The 24,999-nt window shown below is 53.0% G+C and overlaps 1 protein-coding gene across 1 annotated transcript; it reads left to right on the forward strand.

Annotated features, from left to right (window-relative positions):
- The first annotated feature begins 791 nt into the window (after window positions 1-791).
- Window positions 792-18,518, forward strand: CRYBB1 (crystallin beta B1). Its single transcript, XM_075533414.1, is given in 8 exon segments — window positions 792-912; window positions 7,631-7,821; window positions 10,199-10,317; window positions 13,427-13,568; window positions 14,546-14,618; window positions 14,621-14,673; window positions 15,195-15,199; window positions 18,392-18,518. Coding segments are annotated over 8 exon segments (831 nt in total).
- The last annotated feature ends 6,481 nt before the right edge of the window (window positions 18,519-24,999 follow it).

Consider the following 24,999-nt stretch of genomic DNA (forward strand, 5'->3'; position numbering starts at 1 on the left):
TGCTAATCGAAGGGTTAGTGGTACAATCCCTGCCCATCTGCTCCTCGGGAGAACGATGAGGCTGTGTCTGCTCCTGGTGCTCCGATGACCCAGTGAGGCTTTGAAAGCAGGTGCTGCCATTTAGCCCCGGGGCATGGGCCGTTGTATGTGTGGTTGTTAGCGATCCTCTGGCCCCTAGACACGACAGACGGAAACACTGGTCATGGCTGCGCCATCCTCACCGTTGTTCCCACGGCTGCACCCGGCTGCAGCCACCCTGTCAACGCTCTTGTTGGGGGGCCTTCCTTCCTGTTGCTGTTGTTGTTGTTCTTCTTTTTGGCTTCATTTCTTTTATTTTTAAAAATCATGTTATTGGGGCCTCTTACAGATCTTATAACCATCCCTAACTCAGCTGTATTAAGCACCCGTGTACATCTGTGGCCATCCTGGCTGTACGTCTTCCAAGACAGACGCATTTGTGCTTGTGACGGTACATGGTACTGTCAGCCTCCCCACCAGCATCCTCATTCACATGAGCCCATTCTTCTTCAGCCTTCCTTATTCAATGTCCAACTTTCACATGCACAGGAAGGAGGTGATTGGAGATACCATGGCTCGGGTCAGGCCTGCCTTAGTCCTCAGAGGGATAACTTGCTTTCCCACATGTGCCAAGGTGTCCTGTGTAGCAGACATGCCCTGAGCTCTTGATGGCTGCCCGCTTGGACATGTGAGCTTTTCACTGCAGGGCCGCTGTGCATTTGTTTGTTTCTCAAGAGGGATAGTAGCTTAAATCAGTTTGGAAATCTGCGGGCATGGTGAAGACTGCCGAGCTGAGACTGTACAAAGCCCAGAGAGGAGCTCCTAAAGGTGGCGGGGGGCACCCCATCTCCACCCCCACCTGGCCCTCTGACAGCTGGCTCATTGCCACCATAGGTCAGGAACTGCCCAGAAATGAGGCGGCCTGGCCGAGCAGCCCAGACCTGTGGGTGGCCCTCCCCTCCACAGGAATCTTGGCCATGGCTCCAGTGCCCGCATCCTGTGGGTTTGGCCCAAGATGAAAGGCTGGGTGTGAAACTGGAGAGTTGGGGTGCTGAGGCGGGATGGGTGCTGAGGCAGGGTGTGGGTAGAGTTGTGGGCAGGCCACTATGATCCCAACACATCTGTGCTGTGTGGGGAACCTGATTCCCAGACACCCCTTCTCCCTGCCCCCCAGGAAGAGACAGGAACCTGTGCAGACACCCCCTACCCTGCCTTGAGCAAGAGAGCCATTTCCCTGGGTCCCTCTGCTGGCTGAGGATGCACCACCTGGCCTCAGTTTCCTTGTTTGTGACTGGGGGGGAGGGCTGTGGGTGTGGTTTTTTATGTTGGTTCCATTGTTCTAAGTATCTTCATGGTACTACATCGATGTGTGTGTGTGTGTGTGAGTGTGTGTGTGTGGGTGTGTACGAGTCCCTCTTTGTCAGTGCCTCCCTTCATTTGTCTGTGTGTCTCTCCATGCATGCCAATGTGTGTGTCTCTATGCAAGTATGTCTGCCTGTCAACCGCTCTGTGTCTGTGTGCATCTAACCATGCGTCTATGTCTGCATGTGCATCTGTGTGTGCGTGTGTTTATCAGGATGCGCTACTGTCCATGTCTCTGTGGCTGCATGTGTGTGTCTAACCATGCATCCCGTCATGTCGCCATGTGCATCTGTGTCTGTGTGTGTGTGTGTGTATCAGGACATGCTACTACCTATGCCCCTGTCTGTGTGTATCTAACCATGTGCATCTGTGTGTGTGTGTGTGTGTGTGTGTGAGGTAGTTAGTTTATTGTGCCAACCTGGTCAATAAACACGTGAGGTTAATTGAAAGACAGAGGGATAAATGGTTCGGTGAGCCTCGCCTTTCTAGTTCTTGGATCTCTTGCTTTCTGATGGTCGCACCAGGGTGTAGCTGCCTTAGCAGTTCCCTGCTTCAGCTGGCAAGGCTCACTTCCTGCAAGACTTCCCTGAAGAGAAGCCATGTGAACCTACCCCAATGCAGCCCTGGGTGCTGTAGCAGCCGTGTGGAGACCCCTGCCAGCGCTGAGATGCTTACACATTCACTGACTCAGCTTTCCTCCTGCAGTCAGCATCATAGTGTGTGTTTTGTGAGATGGAGGGGGACTTTGTGGACTGGTGTTGGACATATGGGTTAATGGGTTCATGTTGGGCTTGTGGACTTGGGCAGCACAGGGTTGGGATGTTTTCTTGATGCGCACTTAACCTTTATATAAAACTCTGTTATCCATGTGTTTCTGTGGATTTGTTTCTCTAAAGTACCCAGACTGACACAGTGTGCGTGTGCTATTACGATGGACTACTGGCCATGTCTCTGTGTCTCTCCTTTGCCACCCATCTCCCTCCCTGCACTCTGATCTCTGACTCCATCATATCTCTCCTCCACTCCCCTCCTACCCCCACCTTCTTGTATGACCCCTTGGCAGGCATGGCTATCCAGTCACCTAGTGCTCACTGCCTGGGCCCCTCACTGACTTGGGGTCAGATAATGAGGGGATTGTAAGCAGAGACGTGGGAGAAGGATGAGGCTTTCCACTCCCTTCAGAACGTATGATCTTGGAAACCCACAGGGACAGTTCGGTCCTGTCCGAGAGCCTCTCAGAGTCGGCATCACCGGGATGGCAGTGAGTTTGAGGGGGTTGTTGAGGCAGAAAGCAAACCAGGTGGGAGAGAGCTCTGAATGCCTTGGCATCATCAACCACTGGGAGCCCGCTCAGCAGGGTGTGCAGAGGAGGAGGGTGGGAAAAGGCCTTGCAGGGGAAGGTGGGGCGGGAAGCTGCTCTGTGAGGGAATGGAGCCCCGTCACAGCCAAAGTCTGAAGGCCAGAAGGGAAAGCCCACGGCGGGGCAGTTCTGCTCTGGCCTGCGGGGTTGCTATGAGTCTGGATGGACTCTGCTCGGGGAGCAGATCTTCACAGAGGCAGATTGACACAGGGCCACAGGATGGGCTCCAGCCACCAATCTTTGGGTTGGTGGCATAGTGCTTAACCAATGGGCCACCAGGGTAGACACTTGTCTGCAGCCACATAGCACCCAGGGTTCAAACCAAGCCAGGGTTCAAACGCAGGTCTCCCAGCTCCCTGGGGCTCCCCATCTCCCAGGCTGGCAGCAGCAGGGATCCTGAGTTTGGCCTTTCCCCCAGTCATGGAGGGAGGGGCAGTAGGGGGCAAGCAGAGGACAAGCGGGAGGTATCAGGGCAGGGTCCAGGGTTTGTGCACAATGAGAAGTGTAGGTCCAGCAGTTAGTGGGGCCCTGCCCCACCTGCTCCCTACTAGCTCCCTGCTTCAGTGTCAGTGACTATACAACAGGGAGTCCTCCCCCCCACTCCGCCACAGGCCCCTCCTTCTGACCCAGAGCTGGAGCCTCAGGTCCTCAGGTGAGATGGAATCCGAGTGAGAGCAGGGAGGGCAGGCAGGAATGCTAGAGTCGGAGAGATACTGAGATAAAGCTGAGAGAGGGAGCGGACAGGGAAGAGAAAGAGTGAGTCACAGAGAGCAAGACAGCCACAGAGCAGCACAGACAGAGAAGCAAGCAATGAGAAGAGCCCAGGCCAGAGCATCCCCAAGCAAGGGAGAGCTGTCACACAGCCCTGCTGCGACACGTCCAGACCAGGGAGGCCCACGGCTGGCCCGGACGTCTGTCTGGTGGCCACAGTGGTGGGAGCCAGCACCCTGCTGGGGGCTGATGAGGAGGGACCTGTCTACCCAGCCAACCAAACCCAAACCAAACTGGCTGCCGTCAAGTTGATGACAAGTCACAGCGACCCTGCAGGACAGGGTAAAACTGCGCCCGTGGATTTTGAGGCCCCTCACCCTGGGTGGGAGCAGAGAGCGCAGTCTCTCGGGAGAGGAGTGGCTGGTGGATTTGGGCTGCGCCCAGGAGGCCAGCAGACGTCACCAGAGCTGCCAGCTCTCTTGGATCCCTTAAAATGTCCTCAAAAATGGAAGGGAGCCTTTTTTTCCCGATGATGACAATCATGTGGTGAAGCTTTCATCCACCAAAAGCAGCCAGGACCCCACAGCGGAACAGCCGAAGCCCCACCCAACTCCCACTCGGCCACAACCTTCCTTTGCAAACCCGTCATCACGTGGATGTGGGTTCTGGGCCCTCCTCCGCCCCAGCCCAGAGAGCCCCAGCAGCAGCGCTGAGAAAGAAATGGGTGAAAGAAATGCATTCACGCATGCTCACAGCACCTGCGGATTGAAAGTCTCCAAGCGCAGGTCCAAGTGCAGGGGGAGGAGAAGGAGTGACTGACACGGAGCCTGTCAAAGCACGGAGCAGTCAGCCAGAGTGGGGTTCAGCATGCTGCTTACAAACAGCATGGGCTAAAACCCCAAACCAGAGGTGCTGCCATTGAGTCGATGCCCACCCACAGCCACCCTCAAGAAGAGGGTAGAGCTGCTCATGTAGGTTTCCAAGACTGCCACTCTTTTTGTTTTAAACCTTTTATTGGGGGCTCAGACAACTCTTATCACAATCCATACATTCATCCATTGTGTCAAGCACATTTGTCCATTTGTTGCCGTCCTCGTTCTCAAAATATTTTCTTTCTACTTGAGTCCTTGGGATCAGCTCCTCATTTCCCGCTTCCCTTCCCCACCCTCCTTCATGAGCACTTGATCATTTATAAATTGCTATTCTTTTGTCATGTCTTACACTGTCTGATGTCTCCCCTGAGTCACTTTTCTGTTGTCCACTCCCTGGGAGGGGGGGTTATATGTAGATCTTTGTGATCGGTTCCCTCTTTCTCCCCACCTTACCCTTACGCTCCTAGTATCGCTACTCTCATTATTGGTCATCCTGAGGGCTTTCTCTGTCCTGGATTCCCTGTGTTTCCAGTTGCCATCTGTACCAGTGTACATCCTCTGGTCTAGCCGGATTTGTAAGGTAGAACTGGGATCATGATAGTGGTGGTGGGAGGAAGCCGTAAAGAACTGGAGGAAAGCTGTATGTTTCATCAGGGTTATACTGCACCCTGACTGGCTCATCTCTCCCTCGTGGCCCTTCTGTAAGGGGATGTCCAGTTGCCTACAGATGGACTTTGAGTCTCCACTCCACATGTCCCCTCATTCACAATGATAGGATTTTTTGTTCTTTGATGCCTGATACCTGGTCCCTTCATGATCACACAGGCTGATGTACTTCTTCCATGTGGCCTTTGTTGCTTCTCAGCTAGCTGGCTGCTTGTTTATCTTCAAGCTTTTAAGACCCCAGATGCTATATCTTTTGATAGTCAGGCACCATCAGCTTTTTTTTACATTTGTTTATGCACCCACTTTGTCTTCAGCTATCGTGTCATGTGAGGGAGTACTTGAGTGGAAGACCAATGTCCATCTGCTATCTTAATAGTAAACCTGTAAATATATGCACATAGATCTATTTCTCCATCAACATATATAAATATATTTACATATGCAAGTACCTTTTTCTAGACCTCTATAAATGCCTTTTACCTCCTAGTTCTTTCCTCTATTTCCATTTACTTTCCTCTTGTCCTACTATTATTCTCAGCTTTCATTTGGGTTTCAGTAATTCCTCTCGGTTACATTGCCCTTGATCAAGCCCTACCAGGCCTCCTTACCATGGATTTTGGGTCACTTGTTCCCTTGTCCCTGGGTATGTGAACACCCACTTCCTTTCCCCTGCCTCTCCCTCTCCAGGAACTGTTGGTCCCATTGTTTTCTCCTCCAGATTGTTTATCCTGCCTATGCTATCTAGATAGACATGCAGAAATAATAATATGCACAAAAAACAAAACAGAGCAAAACAAATAACAAAAGAAGACAAAACAACAGCAAAAAGCCAATGACCAAAAAAAGAAAGAAGAAAAGCCCGTAAATAGTTCAAGGTCTATTTTTTGACCTTTAAGAGTGCTTTCTGGTCCAGTCAGATGGGGTGGCAACATCCTGGCCCCAAAGTCTATTTCTGGTATTCCCTTGGGACTTCATTGCTCTGCTCCCCTTGCTATTCTGTTGCACGCCCTTAGTGTTTTGCCTCGGTGTGGTCAGGTCAGATCAGGCACAATCCCCACACTGAGACTGTCACTCTATGGGAGTAGAAAGCCTCACTTTTCTCTCAGAGAGCAAGTGGTGGTTTCGAACTTCTCACCTTGGGGTGAGCAGACCAGCACAACCTCTATGCCACAGGGCTCTTTAACAGCATGGGCTACTGAGCCTGTTTGCTCAGTGAGAAAATGACAGCATTTTCCCCGTGGGATTCTAAGGAACAGAACCCTGGTGGTGTAACCGCCCCAGTTCAAGCCCACTCTTCAGAAGAAAGGGCTGGCAATCTGTTCTTATAAAGACACGGCCCTAGCCAACCCAACGGGGCAGTCTGACCAGCCGTATGGTCTCCATGTGTTGGACCAACAACACAGGCTCAGGGTGAGGGTCAGCTGAGTCCAGTGATGTCTGTGACAATTGTTAGTATGTACCCCACAAAAGGGGACCGGTGGAGCCTGTTAACAGAAATAACTATTAGCTCACTTTATCTCAAGACTCACTGCCATCGAGTCATTTCTGACTCATGGTGAGTCTACAGGACAAGGTAGGCCTGTCCCTGTGGGTTTCTGAGACTGCAACTCTTTACAGGAGTAGAAAGCCCCATCTGTCTCCCGAGGAGCAGCTGGTGGCTTTGAACTGATGACCTCATGGTTTGCAGTCAAATGTGTAACCACTGCTGCTTTAACAGAAACACCGCAAGGGTGGCTTTAACAAACGGAAGTGTGCCCTTTGACTTCCAGGAGGCTGCACATCCAGGTTCAGGGCTGACTCGAGGGGAAGCTGTCTTCCTTATTGGCTCACAGTTTACAAGAAAGGTCCCCATCTGTCAACATCTGTGGACCCAGCATATCCTGGAGAGCTCCACGTGTCTTAGCATCAGTCTCCTGAGTCTAGGAGGTTCTCAGCTCTGGGACCCTGCATCCCAGGGACACACTCACTCCTGGCTTTTTTTTTGGGGGGGGTGCAGGGGGAGTAGTAGATTGTTCTGATCTCTGCTCAGTCCTCTCTCCTTTTAGCCCTTGTGGTAGAGTGGCTTCCTCACCAGGCTGCTACTCTTAAAGTCTACAGTTGAAAATCACCACCTGCTCCTCCCCAATCCTCTTCTGGCTGTCACATCAGAGCACGTCCTGGTGGATCACTGTCACCACAGTGCATCATTCCATACTGCCAAACCACTGAGAACCTTGGCCCAGCCGAGCGGTCACCTATTTGGCAGTGAGGTGGTGATGGGGTGGGCACAACGGAACTCGTGACAATCATCTAGTGAGGTGACTAGACCCCACGACCAAGTCTGAGCAGCAACAACAAATCAGACTGGTCTCCTCGAGTTGGTGCTGATTCATAGCCACCCCACCTAGGTCTGAGCAGAACAGGGTGGCTACCACCTGCAATTAGATCACCAGGCCCATCTTCTGTGGCATCTCTGTGGGGGTAGTAGACCCGTGCTTAGTGAGGGCTTGGTCAAAGGCCCCGAGGAAGGCTGTGTGGACTGAGTGGTCCCCAGACCTGGGGTGAGTGTGAGACCATGACATTTGATGCTTGTGTTTGCGAAGGCGGGAAGGGGCAGCTGGGGGTTGCCCTGACGTCATTTTGCCCTGTGGTTTCTCTGCAGATGGCTACAGGGGGACCACGTCTCAGCCCATGAAGGCCTCAGCAACAGCTGCAGTGAGCCCACAGCCCAACAGGAAGGGGAAGGGGGCCCCACCTGCTGGACCAGTCCCCCCCACTGAGCCCACCCCAGCCCCAGGATGTGGGTCCATGGCCAGGCCCAAAGGGGATGACCTTCTTCCTGGGCACTACAGAGTAAGGACTGGGGTGGTGTGGCTGGGTGCTACGTGCTCCCTTTCTCCCTCCTCCCCTGCCCTCCCCCTCTTTCTCTTAATCCCCCTCTTCCTCCTTTGTCTCTCTTCCTCCTCTTCCCTTCTCCTTCCCCTCACCTTTCCTGCCCCCTCCATCTCCTCATCCTCCTTCTCTACCTCTCCCCTCCTCTCCATTTCCTCCTGGTCCTCCTCCTCCTTGTCATCTTCTCCCCCCTCCTCCTCTTCTTGTTCTTCCTCTAGCCCCTCCCTTCCTCCCCACCCTGTTCTTCTTTCTCCTTCCTCCTCCTCCTTTCACTTCCACCCCCAGCCTTCAATTCCTCTCCTCTACCACTCCCCCTCTTCCTGGCCTCTCTCTTTCCTCCTATGGCTCCTCCCTGGTTCCCTCACCTGATCCTCCTTCCCAACCAGACACATGGCCGCATCTGAGGGGGTACAGGACACAGCCAGGACCTCCAGCACACTGGGACCCAGGGGGACAACTGAATAAACACCACCACCAAGACATCACTCCACACGCCTCAGGGGATGCTCGGGCCAGACCTGGGCCAAGTCGTAGACAGAGCAGATGGGTCCAGTGAAGACGGGGCAATAAGGCCTGAGGGGTGGTCTCAGACTCCCCTGAGAGCTCCTCTCTGAGGTTGGGGCTGGCAGGGCTCCTAAAAAACCAGGGTCCCTATCCTTTGGGGGTTGCATTGGCTTGGGGTCACCCTCCATTGCATAGACCTAGATCCTTTCAAAGTCAGTGGTCGTTTGGTCCATGCAGGGCCCACTGGTGTTCATGGAGGCACCTGAGTGGGACCAATTGTCACCATGCTCGGCTGCAGACCCAAAGACCAGAGGTTCGGTTCTGCCTGGAGGCGCCTCGCTAGTAAGACCCTGGAGATTTGCTTCTCAAGCAGCAGCCGTCACGGCACCACTGCCGACGGAGCAGGGTTTGACTCAAACAATGGGGCACCCAGCTTGTCGTGAGCACATTGGACGGTGCTGCGGGTAACTGTTCGGGAAAGGAGCCCCGGTGCTGCCACAGTGGCGTGCTCACCAGAAGGTGGGTGGTTCTAAACTCGCCCGGCGACTCTGAGGAAGAACGAGGCAGCCTGCCACGCAGGGTCCAGACAGCAGCAGCACTCTTTCTGTCCTTTCCTTCCTCCTTGCACTCACCAGGAGACTCCCCAGCCCCTCCACACATACCCGCACTGCCGTGCTCCCGTGGTGGGTCCCGTGGTGCAGCTACTGGGCACTGTCACAGAGTGCCCCTTCCCTGCCCCCTGCAGACCCGCCACTCCCCTGCTCAGGACTAGGGGGTCATAACTGGGCTTTGCTGTCATGGGCGGCGAGGCTGGGGTGTGCTTCTCCGGGTCTCCAGGGTCACCCCCACAAGGGTTTCTGTAGAACAGGTCAGTGAGGACGTGGTGTGGCTGGGCCCACAGTATGTGGGGAAAGCCAGCTGGCTCCAGGCAGCCCCCAGTGCTTCAGAGTAGTACTGTGCTCCGTAAGCTTGTCAATGGCTGGGGTGGCGGGGGCAGAGATCGCCAGACCTTTCTTCCAAGGCACCTCCGGGGGGACTGGGACCAGGGATCAAGCCCAGGACTCCCTCTGCTTTGCTAGGGACAGTCGGTAAGGGCAGGCCACACCACCAGCATCCGGCCAGGGTGGAAGCCACCGGGAGCCGAGGCTTCTCAAGGGAGATGAGCCCAGCCTCGCTGGGTCCTGGTGTGAAGACTGGGTGGGGTTTCCTGGGTCCTCTTGGGGCTGGAGACAGAGACTTGGAGCAGCCCCTGGACCTCCCACTTGAAGGGTGGGTGATAGGGCAGGGGTGGGTCCGAGGAGCGCAGGGAGGGAGGGAGAAGCAGCCAGGACTGTCAAAGACTTCTTGGGCTGTGCCTGGTTTCCAGTGCAGTGCACCAGGAGTCCTGGCAGAACAGCACTTAAACCCTCGGTTAAACCCTGCGGTGAGGCAAAAGGTTGGCAGTTCGAACCGACTCCCTGAGGGTCTGCTTCCTTAAAGGTCAGAGGGGAGGAAGCTAGGGAGGTCCTCTCCCTCCCCCGAGCTGCTCCAAGGCCTCCATGGCCCCCCGCAATGACATTGGGATGGGCACCAGTGGAGGAGAACAGCAGGGAGGCTCCCTGGAGGCAGCAGGCATCTGAGCTGAGAACTGGAGCTTGAGTCTGGGTTTGCAGGTGCTGGGGTGGGAAAGCCAGGGCAGCCCAGAGAATGGCCTGGAAAAGGGGGTGGGGTTCTCGGGCTGAAGGCTGGTATTGATTTGAGGCCCTCTGGTGGGCCAGGCCTGGCTGGTGGGGGTCTGGTGGTGACTCATTCAGCGTTTGACACCCACCACATATGCATGTAGCCTCTCTCTCAGCTGGTGGTCATAGGCCAGGAGAACTCCCAGGGCTGACCAGTGGAATTCTCAGGAGAGCGCTTGAACCTGGGAAGGTGTAGTTTTGAGCGTGTGAGCAGCCTGATCATCACTTCAGGACTGTGTGTGTGTGTGTGTGTGTGTGTGTAAACCGTGTGTGCCTGAGTGAGAGTGTGAGTGTGTGTGTCAGAGAGATTGTGTGTCAGATATAGTGCGTGAGTATGAGTGGGTGCCCAAGAGTGTGTGCGTCAGAGAATGTGTGAGCTGAATATGCATGCGTTAGAGTGTACAAAAGAGTACAAAAAAGAGTGTGCAAGAGTGAGTAAGTGTGGGTGGGAAAGTGAGTGTGCGTGTGTCAGAGAGAGTGTGTAGGGTATGAGTATGCATGCCCAGGAGTATGTGTGTGTGTGTGTGTTAGAGAATGTATGGGTGTAAGTGTGTATCAGAGAGGGTAAATAGCATGTGTGTACATCAAAGAGAGTGTGAAAGAATGAGTGTGAGTGTGTGTGTGATGGAGTATGTGCGAGAGAATGAGTGTGTGTTGGAGAGAGTCTGTGAGCATGTAAGTATATGTGCATGTGAGCGTGTATGCCAGAGATTGGGTGTGAGAGGGTGTGTGAGATACTGTTAGTGGGTGAGAGTGTGCATGTGACAAAGGGTGTGCCTGAATGTGTGTTTGTGACTATGAGCGAGTGTGTAGGTGTGTGAGAGCATGTGCGTGTCTGTGGTGTGTGTGAGTTTGGGTGTGCACGTGTGTGTGGTGAGAGTGGTATGTGTGCATGGTAAATGTGAGAGTGCATGTGTGTAAATTATGTGAGAGGCGGTGTGAATGGAGATGTGTAAGCATGAGTGTAAATGTGTGCGCGTGCATGAGTGTGCTGGTGTCCCTCCGTCCTCTGTCGCTGTACATACTAATGACCACACAGTGACCGCAGGCATCCCCAGCCTGACCCCTCTTGGGCCTGCTATTGCGCGTGCACGTAAATGAATTCCATCCCCCCCTCCGGGGGGGGGGGCTGTGGTGGTGCAGATGGCTCAGCATGCCACTAGGAGCCGGAAGGTTGGTGCTTCAACCCTGCCCCTGCCCCACCCCCAGGGCCTCCCGGGAAGACAGGCCTGTCTGTCTGCTTCCAAAAGGCCCGCCTTGAAATCCTGGGGCAGCTCTACTCTGTACCGGCTAATGGCAACATGCCCGCCGCCCCAGAGAAGCCCCATTCTCTTTCTCGGGCTTCGAATGAGGATGCAGCGTGGTGAAGGGTGAGATCAGTATAAAGTCTGGGTTCTGAGCTCCAGTGTGTGTGTTTGGGGGAGAGACCTGTTTCTACCACCCAAGGAGCCCTGGCTCCTGATGGAGGCCAGGAGGAGGCCAAAGACTCAAGTGTCCACTAACTGTCCCCACCTCGGGGCCGGTGTCACACAGACCTGAGCGTGACAAGCATCTGTTAGGTGCTGAGGGCTTCCTGGATGATCCCACAGACAGTGTGCTGTAAAGAAGGGACCATTGCCTTCCCACAATTAATAAATTGGTGGTGAAACGCCATTTAGCAACTTCTCCCTGAGCATCTCAGTGATTCTGCTCTCCTGCTTCAAACTGTGAGACCCTTCCACGGAGCCTTTTCCGAAGGACTCCACTTCCCCCAACTGACTCAGTACCCCCAAGCTTCTCATTGAACCTCCCAAGCAGCAGGCTCAGATAAGCTCTTGTCTTTTCAGAGCAGGCTTCAAGGAATGGTTCTGGTTTAAGGCTTAACATGTAAAGATGATCTTGACCTAGTCCTCTGGGGGCTTCTCCAGCCTCAATGGCTCCAGAAAGTCTGGATGCTATGAGACTCTGAGCTTCTGCTCTGCATTCAACTCACTCTGTGTAGGAGAAGGTGCCCGCAGCCCCCAGGGAGTTGATGGTGGTGCTCCTGTGCCTTGAGAGCCCTTGGATGCACTGTGAGGAAAGATCAAGGAGTCCCTTAGCGGCAGTCTTCTCAGCTATGGAATCAGTCCCCTCCTCCCCTCCCCCCAGCTGCCCGGGTCTCTTTGTAGCACCAGCTCAGTGCCCAGCCCAAGTCCGATGGCCCTGCGAAATCCAGAGGAAGTTCCCGTTCAGCCTTCTCACTCGTCCTTGTATAGAATGGCACCCTCTCTGTGCGGTGGCACATGGATTTCTCACAGGTATCTGACAGGTAGGGGGTACCATCCTCCCCTTCCACACGCATTACGGAGTGTCTTCTCGGGCTAACCTTGCCCGTCATTTTCTCTGTGAAGACTCAGAGCCAAGGGTCCACCAATGACACCCACGTGTTGACTTCAGTGGCTCTGATCAGGTTTCTCATTTTCTTCTTTCATTATCATTTTATTGGCAGCTCTTATAGATATCATAACACTCTATAGTTCAATCATGGGCTTTTAATTAAGACCCTTGTTGCTACCTACCAAAGCAGTAAAAGTGTTGCGTGTAAACACAAATACGAAATGCAAATCCTCACACAGGACTTGCTGGACTCTCATTTATATGTGCATTCCATTAATTTAGAAGTCAGTCTCTCTTTGCAACCTCAAGTTATCTGTTGAAGTTTCCATTACATTACAAAAACCCACAATTGACATCCGATTATCTGTTTAAAATGGAATATTCCACCTTCTAACAATTTTTTTAATCGTTTTATTAGGGGCTCATGCAACTCTTCACGGTCTTTTTCAACATGAGGCTGCCACCATCGTCTTAAACTCCAGGGGCCCCTGTGCTTTGCTTCCCACCCCATCTTTCGGGTCTCTGCCTTCAGTTGGGTCTTCCCTAGATCATGCTCCAAGGAGCCTGGCCCCGCCCTCATTCTCCGGCTGGACTGTTGTAGTCTGCAAGGGGCACGGAAGCAGCCCCTCCCCATTCAGCAATGAGCGCCCCGGCCTCTGCAGAACCTCCAGCGGTGAGTGTGCGTCTCCCCTGGGGGTGGGGGTGGGGGGCGATCCTCTGATTGGTGCCATCTCTGATTTCACAGCTTCTGTGGGCAGATCAGTGTAGGTGAGGAACAGGCTCAGAGAGGTGAATGCACGATCTATGATCACACGGCCAGTACGTGGCAAGGCCAAGAGGCACACGCATGGGGGAGCAAACCCCCTTTGGACATCCCCACTGGCCTGGGCGCCACCTTCAACAGGAAGGTGGAAAGGCAGGAAGAAGTGGCTTCCACTGATGACATTTCTCCTCTCTGTCTCCACCTCCATGGTCCCTCTTCTGTCCAGTTGGGTGGCCTTTGAATTGTCCAGCTTCCGTGGAGAGACATTTGTCCCGGAGAAGGGAGTGTACCCGCACTGGGACGCGTGGTCAAGCAGCCACCGCAGCAACCGGCTGACATCCTTCTGGCCAGTCAGGATGGTGAACGTGGTACTGGCCCAGGGCTGGGGGAACCAGCGGGGCTGGGCAGCGCCAGGTTCTCGGACCTCAGTGAGTGAGGATAGGGGCTGGAGGTCGAAGGAGGGAATGGTAGCCAGGGAGTGTGGCAAGTTCTGGGCCCTGTGAGGCCAGCACGTCCCCTCCCTGCAGATGAGCAAACTCGGGCTCAGAGGGGCGAGATGAAATGCCCAGGGTCGCCAGCGCAGAAGTGTCAGAAGCAGGATTTGAATCAAGAGCTGTGCTTGCTCAATCCCTCACGGTCAGCCAGGTCATGAGAGACATGCTGTGCAATGTGAGACAAGAGCCTTGACCCCTCTGGTCCTGCCCTTGACCATAAGCAAAAGCACATGAATGCCTTGTCTGGACACCCCTTAGGGAGTGGAGCATGTCCTCCGTGGCATTAGGGAAGGCCAGGTTCATCCTAACGCATAGCCCATGGCTGCAGAGTCCTGTACAACTCACAGTGACCCTGCAGGGCAGAGTAGAGCTGCCCCCTGCCAAAGAGCTTGGTGGCTTAGAACCACCAACTTTCTGGTGAGCAGCCAAGTGCTTAACCATTGCGCCAGGAGAGACTTTCTGTTCTCCTCACGACCCCACAGGACAGAGTCGACATGCTCCAAAGGGTGGTCTGGGCTGCAATCTCGAACCGAACAGTGTGCTATGTCCTTCCCTCCCCCCTCCAGGAGCTGTGGGTGGATCTGAACCAATGGCATTTCACTTTGAAACTAGCGCTTAACTATTGAGCCACCAGGGCTCCCTGAGGTAGAGGTTGCTGTACCTCCGTCCCCAAAGGAGGGGACCCTGCCAGACAGCTAGTGGAGATTCCAGGACAGTACGCGGTTGGTTGGGCCACACCTAGCAGCCTCTCTTCCAACCTCTGCCTGGTCAGCACCCACGAGGAGACCTAGGCACGTCTCCTTCCACCCCCTGTTGGTGCAGGCAGGGCTGATCCTCCGTCTCCCTACCAGGAGCACAAGATCTGTCTGTTTGAGGGTGCCGATTTCAAGGGCAACCCCATGGAGGTCCAGGAGGACGAGGTGCCAGTCTCTGGGTCTATGACTTCCAGGACCGAGTGGGCAGTGTGCAGGTTTCCAGGGCACGTAAGCATCCCTGGGGTCTTGCCCTCACCCCACCCTTCGAGCACAAGCAGTCTGGAGGCTGTGGCATCATGGGGTATCCGGTCGGAGGTGTGGGTAAAGGGCAGGCCCAGAGGCCAGGGACTCCCACGGAACAAGATCGAGGGGCTCCGAGTCAGGCTGGTGATACATTAGAACGCGCCCACATCCTGAGAGGGGAGGGTGAGGAAGAAGAGCTCAGAAGGGCTTGGGAGCATAGTCAGGCACCAGGCTGGAGTTGGTGCAATGGAAGCTTCTAGATGTGTTCAGGGACAGAGAATATTCAGGGGCGTCCAGGTCAAAGGCCATCAGCAGAAAGGGTCAGGGCCCTGTGGTACCTGGGTGAACCCCTCTCCCCTCTTTGCATCTCGGTGTTGGCACCAGTACAAAGGGTAAACCAGAGTCCCTGAGCTCTCCCCTCTCAATTCCCAGGACTTGAAGCTCCCCAAGCCCCAGAACCCCACCTCCAAGAGATCACAGTGCAGAGGGGCTGCCTACCCAGGGGAGGTCATTTCACCCAGCGCCCTGCCTCCCAGCTAGCTCTGACCTCTCACCAATGATACAGCCACCATCTCCCCGCCCGTCTCTTTCTGAACTCCTCAAATCCTCTGAACTTCTTCTCTTCCCTCTTTCTTCCCCGAGATCGATTCCGAAGACATCCCAGCCATCCCATCTCAATTGGGCCTGTCAGTGTGGTGCTGGGCCGGATAGGCAGAGATGAGGAAGGCGCACTGCCTACCTGCAAGGGGCTTACCTGTGAGATGGAAAGAGAGAGTCCCAGCAGGCATTCGTGGGACCTAGCAGAAGGGAGGATTTCTGGGTCCTGGGCCAGTGGCAGGGGGGCTGGTCCCAGAAGCCTGAGCTTGAGAACAGATGCTGAAAGATGGGTGGGTCCTGGGAGAAGGCTGGGAAGACCCCTCCCAGTGATAACACCAGTTAGAGGCCAATCGTTCTAACAAATAGCCAGAGAGGACTTGATATCCTGGCTATGGTGGTGCTGGCTGAGAACACCATCCCTGACCGAAGAAGGAACAGGAGTCTGTGTCAGGGGAAGTCCTTCAGAAGGAGGCTGGCAGGACTGGGTCTCACGCACTGGCCCTGTTAGCAGGAGGGCCCTGTCCCTGAAGGAGGGAATCCTGTTTGGTGAAGCAGAAGGGCAGGGGAGGAAGGGACACCCTGGCTCAAGCAGAATGGGCTGGGCAGCGGGCACAGAGCCGGCCAGGGTTTCATTCTGCGGGCCACAAAGAGGATCACTCTGAGTCGGGACTGACTTGCTGACCGCGAAAAGCAGCAACAGCCATGAACACGTGCGGGGATGGCGTGCCACCAGGAGGCACGACATAGCAGCCTGCTCCCATGAGCATGACTGCCTTCAAAACCAGATGGGGCAGTTCTACCTTCCCCACAGCGTAACAATGGACCGGAACCAACTTGAACCCATGGCTCCGTGTGCTCATTCTGTACCAAGCACGCGTGGACCACTTTGAACTGTTGACTGTTCGCCACCGATGCGTGAGCAAACGATCAGCAGCAGCATCCCATCCCATTTCACAGTCAGAAAACGGAAGCTCGTATAAAGCAGCTCCACAGTCCCACTGCCTCCAGCTGGTCAAAGGTCGTGTTGCGATTTAATCCCCGGTGTGTCTGATACCCTAGCATGCCCTCCCAACCGCCACATGCAGATGTCCTTCAAGATGCTCCTCTCCCTTACCTGCCTCTGGCGCCAAGCCTGGCTCCGTGTCCATTGCAGTTCTTCCCAGCCTCTTACTTTCTGCGCACTAGCAAGCTCTTTGCATGGGTGCTGCTGGTCGGTGCCATGGACAACGGAGGGGACTCCCAGTCCTGCAGGCAGCCTCGCAACCGCTCTGAGATTTGAGCTCATCCATGCAGCCATGGTGCCGGTCCAGCCTGTGGAAGACCTTCCTCTGCAGCACTTCACTAAGGCAGCATGATGGAACTGGTCTCTCCTGACATGTCCAAAGTATGTGAGACAAAGTCTCACCGCCCTGGCCTCGAAAGAGTCTTCTGGCTGTATTTCTTCCCAGGCAGATCTGTTTGTCCTTTGGTAGTTTAGATATTGTTTGCCCACACCGTCATTCAAAGGCATTGATTCTCCTTTGGTCTTCATTGGTCCATGTCCAACTGTCACATGCAGATGAGGCAATTGAAAGTACCATGGCTTGGGTCAGGTGCACCCTAGTCCTTAAAGTAACCCCATTTATTTTCCCATGTGGCCCCCACAGCACCCTCCTAAACCAGTTACTCTGAGCACCCCCATTTTCCAAAAGTGGAAACTGAGGTCTGTCAGAGACATTAAGCCATTGTCCAGGTTGCCATCGATCGCTGGTGTCTGCTGTTCATCAGATTAGCTCCGGCTCATAGCCACCTTAATATACAGTAGAACACGATGTTGGCAGCTCAGCCAGCATTTGTGGTCTGTTTGGGATGGGGGAGGGGATTCTCCCAATTTTGTTCTTTAGCAGAGAGGATGTCTTTCGTAGCAGCATCAGGCTGATGGCATGTACTAAGTAAGCAAGACCAAGCCTTGTCATCTTCACTTCGAAGAACATTCTGGTGGTGTATCCTTCTTTTCTTATCATTTTATTGGGGCTCATACAATTCATATCACAATCCATCCGTCCATCCACCGTGTCAAGCACATATGGACATTTGTTGCCATCATCATTCTCAAAACATCTGCCTTCTACTTGAGCCCTTCATATCTGCTGCTCATTTCCCCCCTCCCTCCCCACTCCCCCCTACCTCATGAGCCCTTTATCATTCATAAATTATTATTATTTTGTCATATGTTACACTGTCTGATGTCTCCCCCCGCCTTCTTCTCTGCAGTCCATCCCCCAGGGAGGAGGCTATATGTAGATTCTTGTAATCAGTTCCCCCTTTCTGTCCCACATTCCCTCCACCCTCCAGGCATCACCACTCTCACCACTGGTCCTGCAGGAGTCATCTGTCCTGGATTCCCTGTGTTTCCAGTTGCTATCTGTACCTATGTACATCCTCTGGTCTAGCCAGATTTGTAAGGTAGAATTGGGATCATGATAGTGGGGGGAAGGAAGCATTTAAGAACTAGAGGAAAGTTATATGTTTCATCATTGCTATCCTGCACCCTGACTGGCTTATCTCCTCCCCATAACCCTTCAGTTAGGGGGTGTCTGGTTGACTACCAATGGGCTTTGAGTCTCCACTCTCCACTCACCCACATTTACAATGATATGATTTTTGTTCCTTGATGCTTGATACCTGATCCCTTCGACAGCTCGTGGTCACACAGGCTGGTGTGCTTCTTTCATGTGGGCTTTGATGCTTCTCTGCTAGATGGCTACTTGTTTATCTTCAAGCCTTTAATACCCCAGGCGCTATATCTTTTGATAGCCGGGCACCGTCAGCTTTCTTCACCACATGTGCTTATACACACATTTTTTTTCAGCAATCGTGTCGGGAAGGTGAGCATCCTGGAATGCCTGGTAGTGTTTCTGCAAAAGACAGATGCGCTGCTTATTCTGGGAACCCATGGTGCACATAGCATCCTTCTTGGACACACAGTGAGAAAGGCCATCAGGGAGAGTTCTGGGGTCCCAAGCCTGCACCTCACTGGGGAAGGGTGGAGCAAGGACCACAGGAGAGGTAGAAACTAACTGGGCAGGGTCTCCAGCTCCTGTTCTTTGCCCCTTCCCCCAGCTGGGTTGCCTATCAGTATACAGGCTACCACGGGTACCAGTACCTCCTGGAGTGTGGGGACTTCCGGCGCTGGAATGAGTGGGGGGGCCTTCCAGTCACAGATGCAGGCCTGCGAGACAGACAGTGATGCTCGGAGAAGGGCAACAGACCTGCTCTGGTGCCCAAGGTGCCCAACTGAGTCCCCATGTCACTCTACCCTTATGCCTCACCCCTTCCTCAGACATCATCTCCCCACCCCACCCCCACCCCAGCAAATAAAGCTTCTAAGGCCAAGACATTGTCTCCTAGGTCTTCAGAACATATGCATGTCTTGAGGGCCTCCTGTGATTGCCAAGACAGGCCTTTCCCACACTTCTCTGGTGATGCTGGGTTAACATAACCTGTTAACCACAAGGTTGGCAGTTCAACCCTGGGGGACTGATGACCACCTGTTCCCTTAAAGGTTGACAGCCTCAGAAACCCCAGGGAGCAGACAGAGTTGTTGTGAGAATCAGCTCCACAGTAAGTGGGCTTGGGTGCATTGCATTGTGAACCACAAGGTAGGCAGTTTAAAACCACCAGCTGCTCCACTGAAGAAAGATGAAGCTTTCTACTCCTTTCAAGAGTGACAGTCTCAGAAACCCACAGGGCCAGTTCTACCCTGTCCTATATGGTTGTTATGAGTAGGCATTGGCTTGATGGTAGTGAGTTTGTGTGGGATTATAAAGAGACTTTTCCCCAGCTTTGTCTCCCCCAAAAAACCATACCAAACATTAGGGGCTTTTTGCTAGCATGTGGGGGGAGGTCAGATGCTTAGAGACATCCTCCCTGAAGGCAGTTGCCAGACAGGTAGGCCCCCCTCCCTGCTGTTAAGGACAATGGGCTACTTTTCCCTAAAGGCTTGAGACCATTAACTTGTTTCCTGTAGGTGGGGTTTACACCCTACTGATAATGGTTTCTATGGAGATCCAGAGAAAGGTCAAACTGGCTCAGTGACATCCAAAGTTAGGCTGCCATCCTGAATCTAGGATCCACCCTTCTTGTCCCATGTATACCCCCAATCCCTCCTTTTCCTGTTGCATGTATGTCCCTAGATTGTCCCCCTCTCATGCTGTATAACCTATAGTGCAAGCCCTTCCTGTGACGTATGTCTTTACCTGTAATTACTGGGCTTGCACTCCCCCCAAAGATATATAAGCCTTGGTTAGCAATAAAGAGCTCTCTCTTGGTTCCTCCCTTGATCTCTCCTCAGCTTCCCCTCTCCTCTCCCCTGTTCCCTTGTCCTCCTTCCCCTTCCCCTCTCTCCACGTGGATCACCAAGTGGGGCTGAGGTAAGCACTGCTAATATGAAATGTGGAACAAGAGGAAAGTAAAAAAAAATAGAGGAAGAACTAGGAGGCAAAAGACATTTATAGGGGTCTAAATACAGGCACGTACATAGGTAAATATAGTTATATATAATGATAGGGAAATAGATCTATGTACATAGATTTATATGTTAAGTAAGGTAGCAGATGGACATTCAGCCTCCACTCAAGTTCTCCCTAAACACAACAACATTTTCTTCTAATAACCTGGCATCCTGTGATGCCCATCTTCACTGAAGACAAAATGGGTGCATGAGCAAATGTGGTGAAGAAAGCTAATGGTACTTGGCTATCAAAAGATATAGTGTCTGGGATCTTAAAGGCTAGAAGATAAACAAGTAGCCATCTATCTGAGAAGCAACAAAGCCCACATGGAAGAAGCACACCAGTCTGTGTGATCGTGAGGTGTTAACGGGATCAGGTATCAAGCATCAAAACCCAGAACAAAAAATCATATTGATGTGAATGTGTGTGTGTATGTGGGGGGCGGGTAGAATGGAGACCCAAAGCCCATCTGTAGACAATTGGACAGCCCCCCCACAGAAGAGTCACAAGGAAGAGGCAATCCAGGCAGAGTGCAATACAGCATGAACGAAACATACAACTTTCTTCTAGTTCTTTAATGCCCCCACCCTCCCCATCATGAACCGAATTCTCTACCTTACAAATCCAGCTAGACCAGAGCTAGCTGGTCTTATCTGTGCACTGCTACAGATAAGAGTTTGCAACACAGGGAATTCAGGACAAACAGACCCCTCAGGAACAATAATGAGAGTAGCGGGGCAGGTGCGGGGAGGCGGGGTGGGAGGCAGGGGTAGAAAGGTGGAACTGATTCCAATATTCTATATATAACCCCCTCCCAGGGAGTAGACAACAGAAAAGTGGGTGAAGAGAGACATCAGTTTGATATAAGACATGACAAAAATAATAATTTATAAATTATCAAAAGTTCATGAAGGAAGGGGGGGGTGATGAGCTGATACCAAGGGCTCAAGTAGAAAGAAAATGTTTTGAAAATGATGATGGCAACATATTTACAAATGTGCTTGACAATGGATGGATGGATTTTGATAAAGTGATTTTTAAAAAGTTACAGCCTCAGAAACCCACTGGGGCAGCTCTCCCCTGTCCTATAGGGTCGCGATGTGTCAGCATCAACTCAATGGCAGCGGATTTGGTTTTGGTTTAACAACCAGTAACAGGAGGTTGGCATTGAATTAAAAAGTTGCTGAATCAATTCTGGCTCACAGAGACCCCACTTGTTTCGAAGCAGACGTGTGCTCCCCAGGGTTCCTTGGAATTGACTCTATTGCTCAAGCTCACTCCCTCCCTGAGACCCTAGAGGTCAGGGGAAAGCTGCCCCTGTGGGTTTCTGAGACACATTGGCCACATTACCCACTGGGCCACCAGGGCTCCTTACTTGATGGCAGTGAGCATTTAATCTTACAGAGAAGCAGGTTGCCTGGCCTTTCTTCCATGGTACTACTGAGTTGGCTTCAAGCTGCCAGATGTTTGTGCCCCCCGTCCCCTACCTCCCAGGGCCTGGGTGCTATAATAATTCCCTTTAACAAGGGGGTGAAGTTGAGACTCAGCCAGGGGCGTGGCAACCAGACTCCACTCTGCCTCTAGAAAGGACTCCTGGTGGCACAGTGAGTTAAGCTCTGGACTGCTAACCACAGGGTCAGCAGTTCAAGCCCCCCAGGCATCCCTCAGGAGAAAGGCGAGGCTGTCTGTTCCTGTAAAGACTTACAGCCTCAGAAACCCTACGAAGCAGTTCTACTCTGTGCTCCAGGGTGGCTGTAAAATGGAATCAACTCGATAATGGTGAGGCTGCCTTCACAGGCTGCACGCTTAAGCAGATCTGTGCTTCCCGAGCCGAAGTCCTTCAGGAGGAGCTGCAGTGGCATAGTGGCTAGAGTTGGGCCCCTAAAGGGGCCATTCTACGCTGTCACTCTGCGTCAGAAATGACTGGATCGATGGCAGTGAGAAGTCCTTCATGAGGCCAGCCTGGAGGTTTAGGCCTCTCTCTGCACAAACCTGACTTGGAAGAAGTACAGCCAGAATGCTCCTTAGAGGCAAGGTCAGGGAGACGTCATCTCACGTACTTTGGACCTGTTGTCGGAGAGACCGATCCTTGGAGAAGGATGTCATGCATAGTGAAGCAGAGGGACACGCGAGAGAAGAAAGTGCAAGAGGAGATGGACTGACACCGTGGCGACAACAATGAGCCCCAGGCCGGGACGCTGTGAGCATGGCGCAGGAGCGGGCCGTGTCTCCTGGGCACGAGGAGCGGGAGCCGACGCTACAGCCTATCTGCACACCACCTGGTTGGTTATTGACATAATCATTTCATTGAGCCGGGCTCACTAGTTTGTGCTTCATTCATTCAAGGTTTGTAAATACAAGTCTATAACTCTACAGGAAGTGGGCAATCAGTATCATATCCCATAGATTGAATGCAGTCATGAATAAGATATCTAATCTCCAGCAGAAAGCTCTGGCTCCTTAGAGACAGGGTGGCATGACTGTGTGTCATGTATTTTGGATATCAGGAAGGACCAGTCCCTGGAAAGGAACATCATGTTTGGTTAAGTCAAAGATCCAAATGTGATGCCCTGGAGTTAATCTCAACTCACAGTGACCATAAATGGCAGTAGAATCGCCCTGTGGGTTTCTGAGACTGTAATTCTTGATAGGAGTAAAAGCCCCGTCTATTTCCTGAGAAGTGGCTGGTGGTCTCAAACTGCCAACCTTGTAGACAGCAGCCCAATTCCTAACCTCCACATCACAAAGGCTCTGGTAGAGGAGCCACAAAAGTAGAGGGGTAGCGAAAAAGAAGGCCCTGGACAGAGATGGATTGACACAGTGACTGCAGCGATGGGTGCAAACGTAACAACTAGGTGAGGATGCTGCAGGACCAGGCGGTGATTCCGTTTGTGGTACCTGGGGTTGTTGTGGGCGGGGGCTGACACTACCAACAAAGATGTGGAAGGCTCTCCTGTTGGGGTCTGCTGCTTGCTCATGGGCAGAGTGCTGGCAAGTGCTGGCAAGGAGTGTGGCAAGTAGGTGAGCACCACATGGAGATGGCTTTCCCTGATGCTTTCAAAGATGTGGCACGAGGATGTACTCTTCCCTGTATCTGTCCTGTGTTCCACCTGCCCTCCTCCTCTGCTCACAAGGGGACTCATTCTGCCCATTAGCCATCTGTATCAGGCACCATCCCTCCCATAGAGCAGTCAGTACTGAGTGGGGTTATCCTTTCCTCTCTTTGGGCAACCTGCTGGGAGGGAGGGTGGAACTCTTCCTGCAAGAGGGGACATTTGAAGGGGGCCTTGTGGATGGAGCAGGAGCTGACTTGGTAGAAACTGGGGGGCAGAGGAGGCATGGCAAGCTTCCAGGCAGAACAAACAGCAGTTCCTCCTAAGGACCTGCCCAATGTTTGACTGGAAACGGAGCCATGGGTGTGAGTTCAGTTCCAGACCAGAACGGTAACTGACTACAATTGGCATTCTTGGATTTTATTCTTAGAATGTTTTCCACTCAAAGTCATCGATGTCCTTCTGTCTCACAAGTTGTTGACTCATTCCAAAAAGTACATATTAGCCTTGATGAGATAAGATAGTTACACAAGGCAAAACACAGACCAACAGAATAACAAAGCGGTTAATTTATATTTAATTTGCTATTTTGTTCATAAACAGCCCTGGTGGTGTAGTGGGCAACACAGTGAGTCGCTAACCGCAAGTTCAGCAGTTTGAACCCACCAGCTGTTCCGCAGAAGAAAGATGAGGGTATCTGCTCTCATAAAGATTTAGTCTCAGGGACCCGTCGGGGAGTCCCACCATGTCTTGTTGTTAGGTGCCTCGAATCGGTTCTGGCTCATAGCAACCTTATGTACTCCAGAATGGAACGCTGCTCTCAGTTGTTATGTGTGAGCCCACTGTTGCAGCCACCATGTCCATCATTTGTCAAGGCTCTTGCTCTTTCACGCTGACCCTCTATGTTGCCAAACATGATTTCCTTCTCTAGGGACTGGTCTCTCCTGACCACTTGCCCAAATACTATACGTTGGTTCATTGATTCATTCCTGTACCGCCAGGGATTTGGGGTACTTCCATCTAACGGTTATTGTGAACAGTGCTAAGATGAACACGGATGGGCAGAGGCTGTCAATGTGTGTGGGAACCGACAGCCTCATCTTTCTCAGGAAAGATGTTTTAACTTCTGCTATGCCTAAGGTCACCCATGAGCCAGGGTTGGTCAACTCTCAACAACATGGCAAAAGGCCAGAAACAAGTGCCTGTGTTGCTACAAACCCGGCTGTTCCCTCTGCGGGTTCTGGAACCATCAACCCAGAAGGAGCAGTTCAGTTTAAGATGAGAGGTTTTTTTGTGTTTGGACCTTGATATCTAAACTTTTGAGTTTGGACTTCATTGAGGGGCCCATCAAAGTCATGGCCACTCACAGAGGCGCTGGAGGGAGGGGTGCACCTGGGCTCTCCGCAGCCAGAAGGGCTCCTCAAACCTTCTGGGCGTTGCCTGTTCTGACTTCGGGAGTTTCCTCCTAGCTGCTGAATTTAAAAGGCGGTGCCCGTGCCCTAACCCCAGCAGGGTGACTCGGCGAAACTCCTGGGGCAGTGGGGAGGGAAAGCATCATCCCAATGAGCTGCCTGGCTGTGGGCCTCAGCCTGTGCAGCGCTCCCCAGGGGGCCATAACACCCACTTGGGGGGGGAGGGATCACCGAAAGAGATGAAACAGAGCGTCCCTGGGGTGTTGAATGCAACCCTGAGGCTCTGACACTGTTTTTCAATTTAAAAAAAAGTTTTAAATGAAAAGTTTTGTTTGTTTGATTTTTAGGCAGATCATGCAAGAGAAGGAAGCCCCGCCGCCGATACAGAAAAACAGGCGTCCCCGCCGCATTTCTAAGTTGACACCTGTCACTGTGGCTTTTCGGGGGGCGTCTCTGCTCCCCGACCCTTCTTCTGGGCCTTCATGACCCCTCACGACTTGTGGTCACACAGGGAAACTAAAGCAAGTCCTTGAGGGTCCCACAGTTCAGGGGCTGTCCCTGCCTCCCACCCCCCTCCCAAAGCGCCCCACCCGCCCACCCCAGGCAGGGGAAACCGGCTGGAAGCGTTTTGAATGGTCGTAGCCGGGCCATGGGCGGAGCCTAGCTGTGGGCACGCCCCCAGATGACGTCAGGGCGCTGCGGCCCCACCCCCGCGCGGGCTCCTCCCCCTTCCCCGGTTGGGGCGGCTTGGG

This window comes from Tenrec ecaudatus, chromosome 16 (assembly GCF_050624435.1).
Source record: "Tenrec ecaudatus isolate mTenEca1 chromosome 16, mTenEca1.hap1, whole genome shotgun sequence".
NCBI lineage: Eukaryota > Metazoa > Chordata > Mammalia > Afrosoricida > Tenrecidae > Tenrec > Tenrec ecaudatus.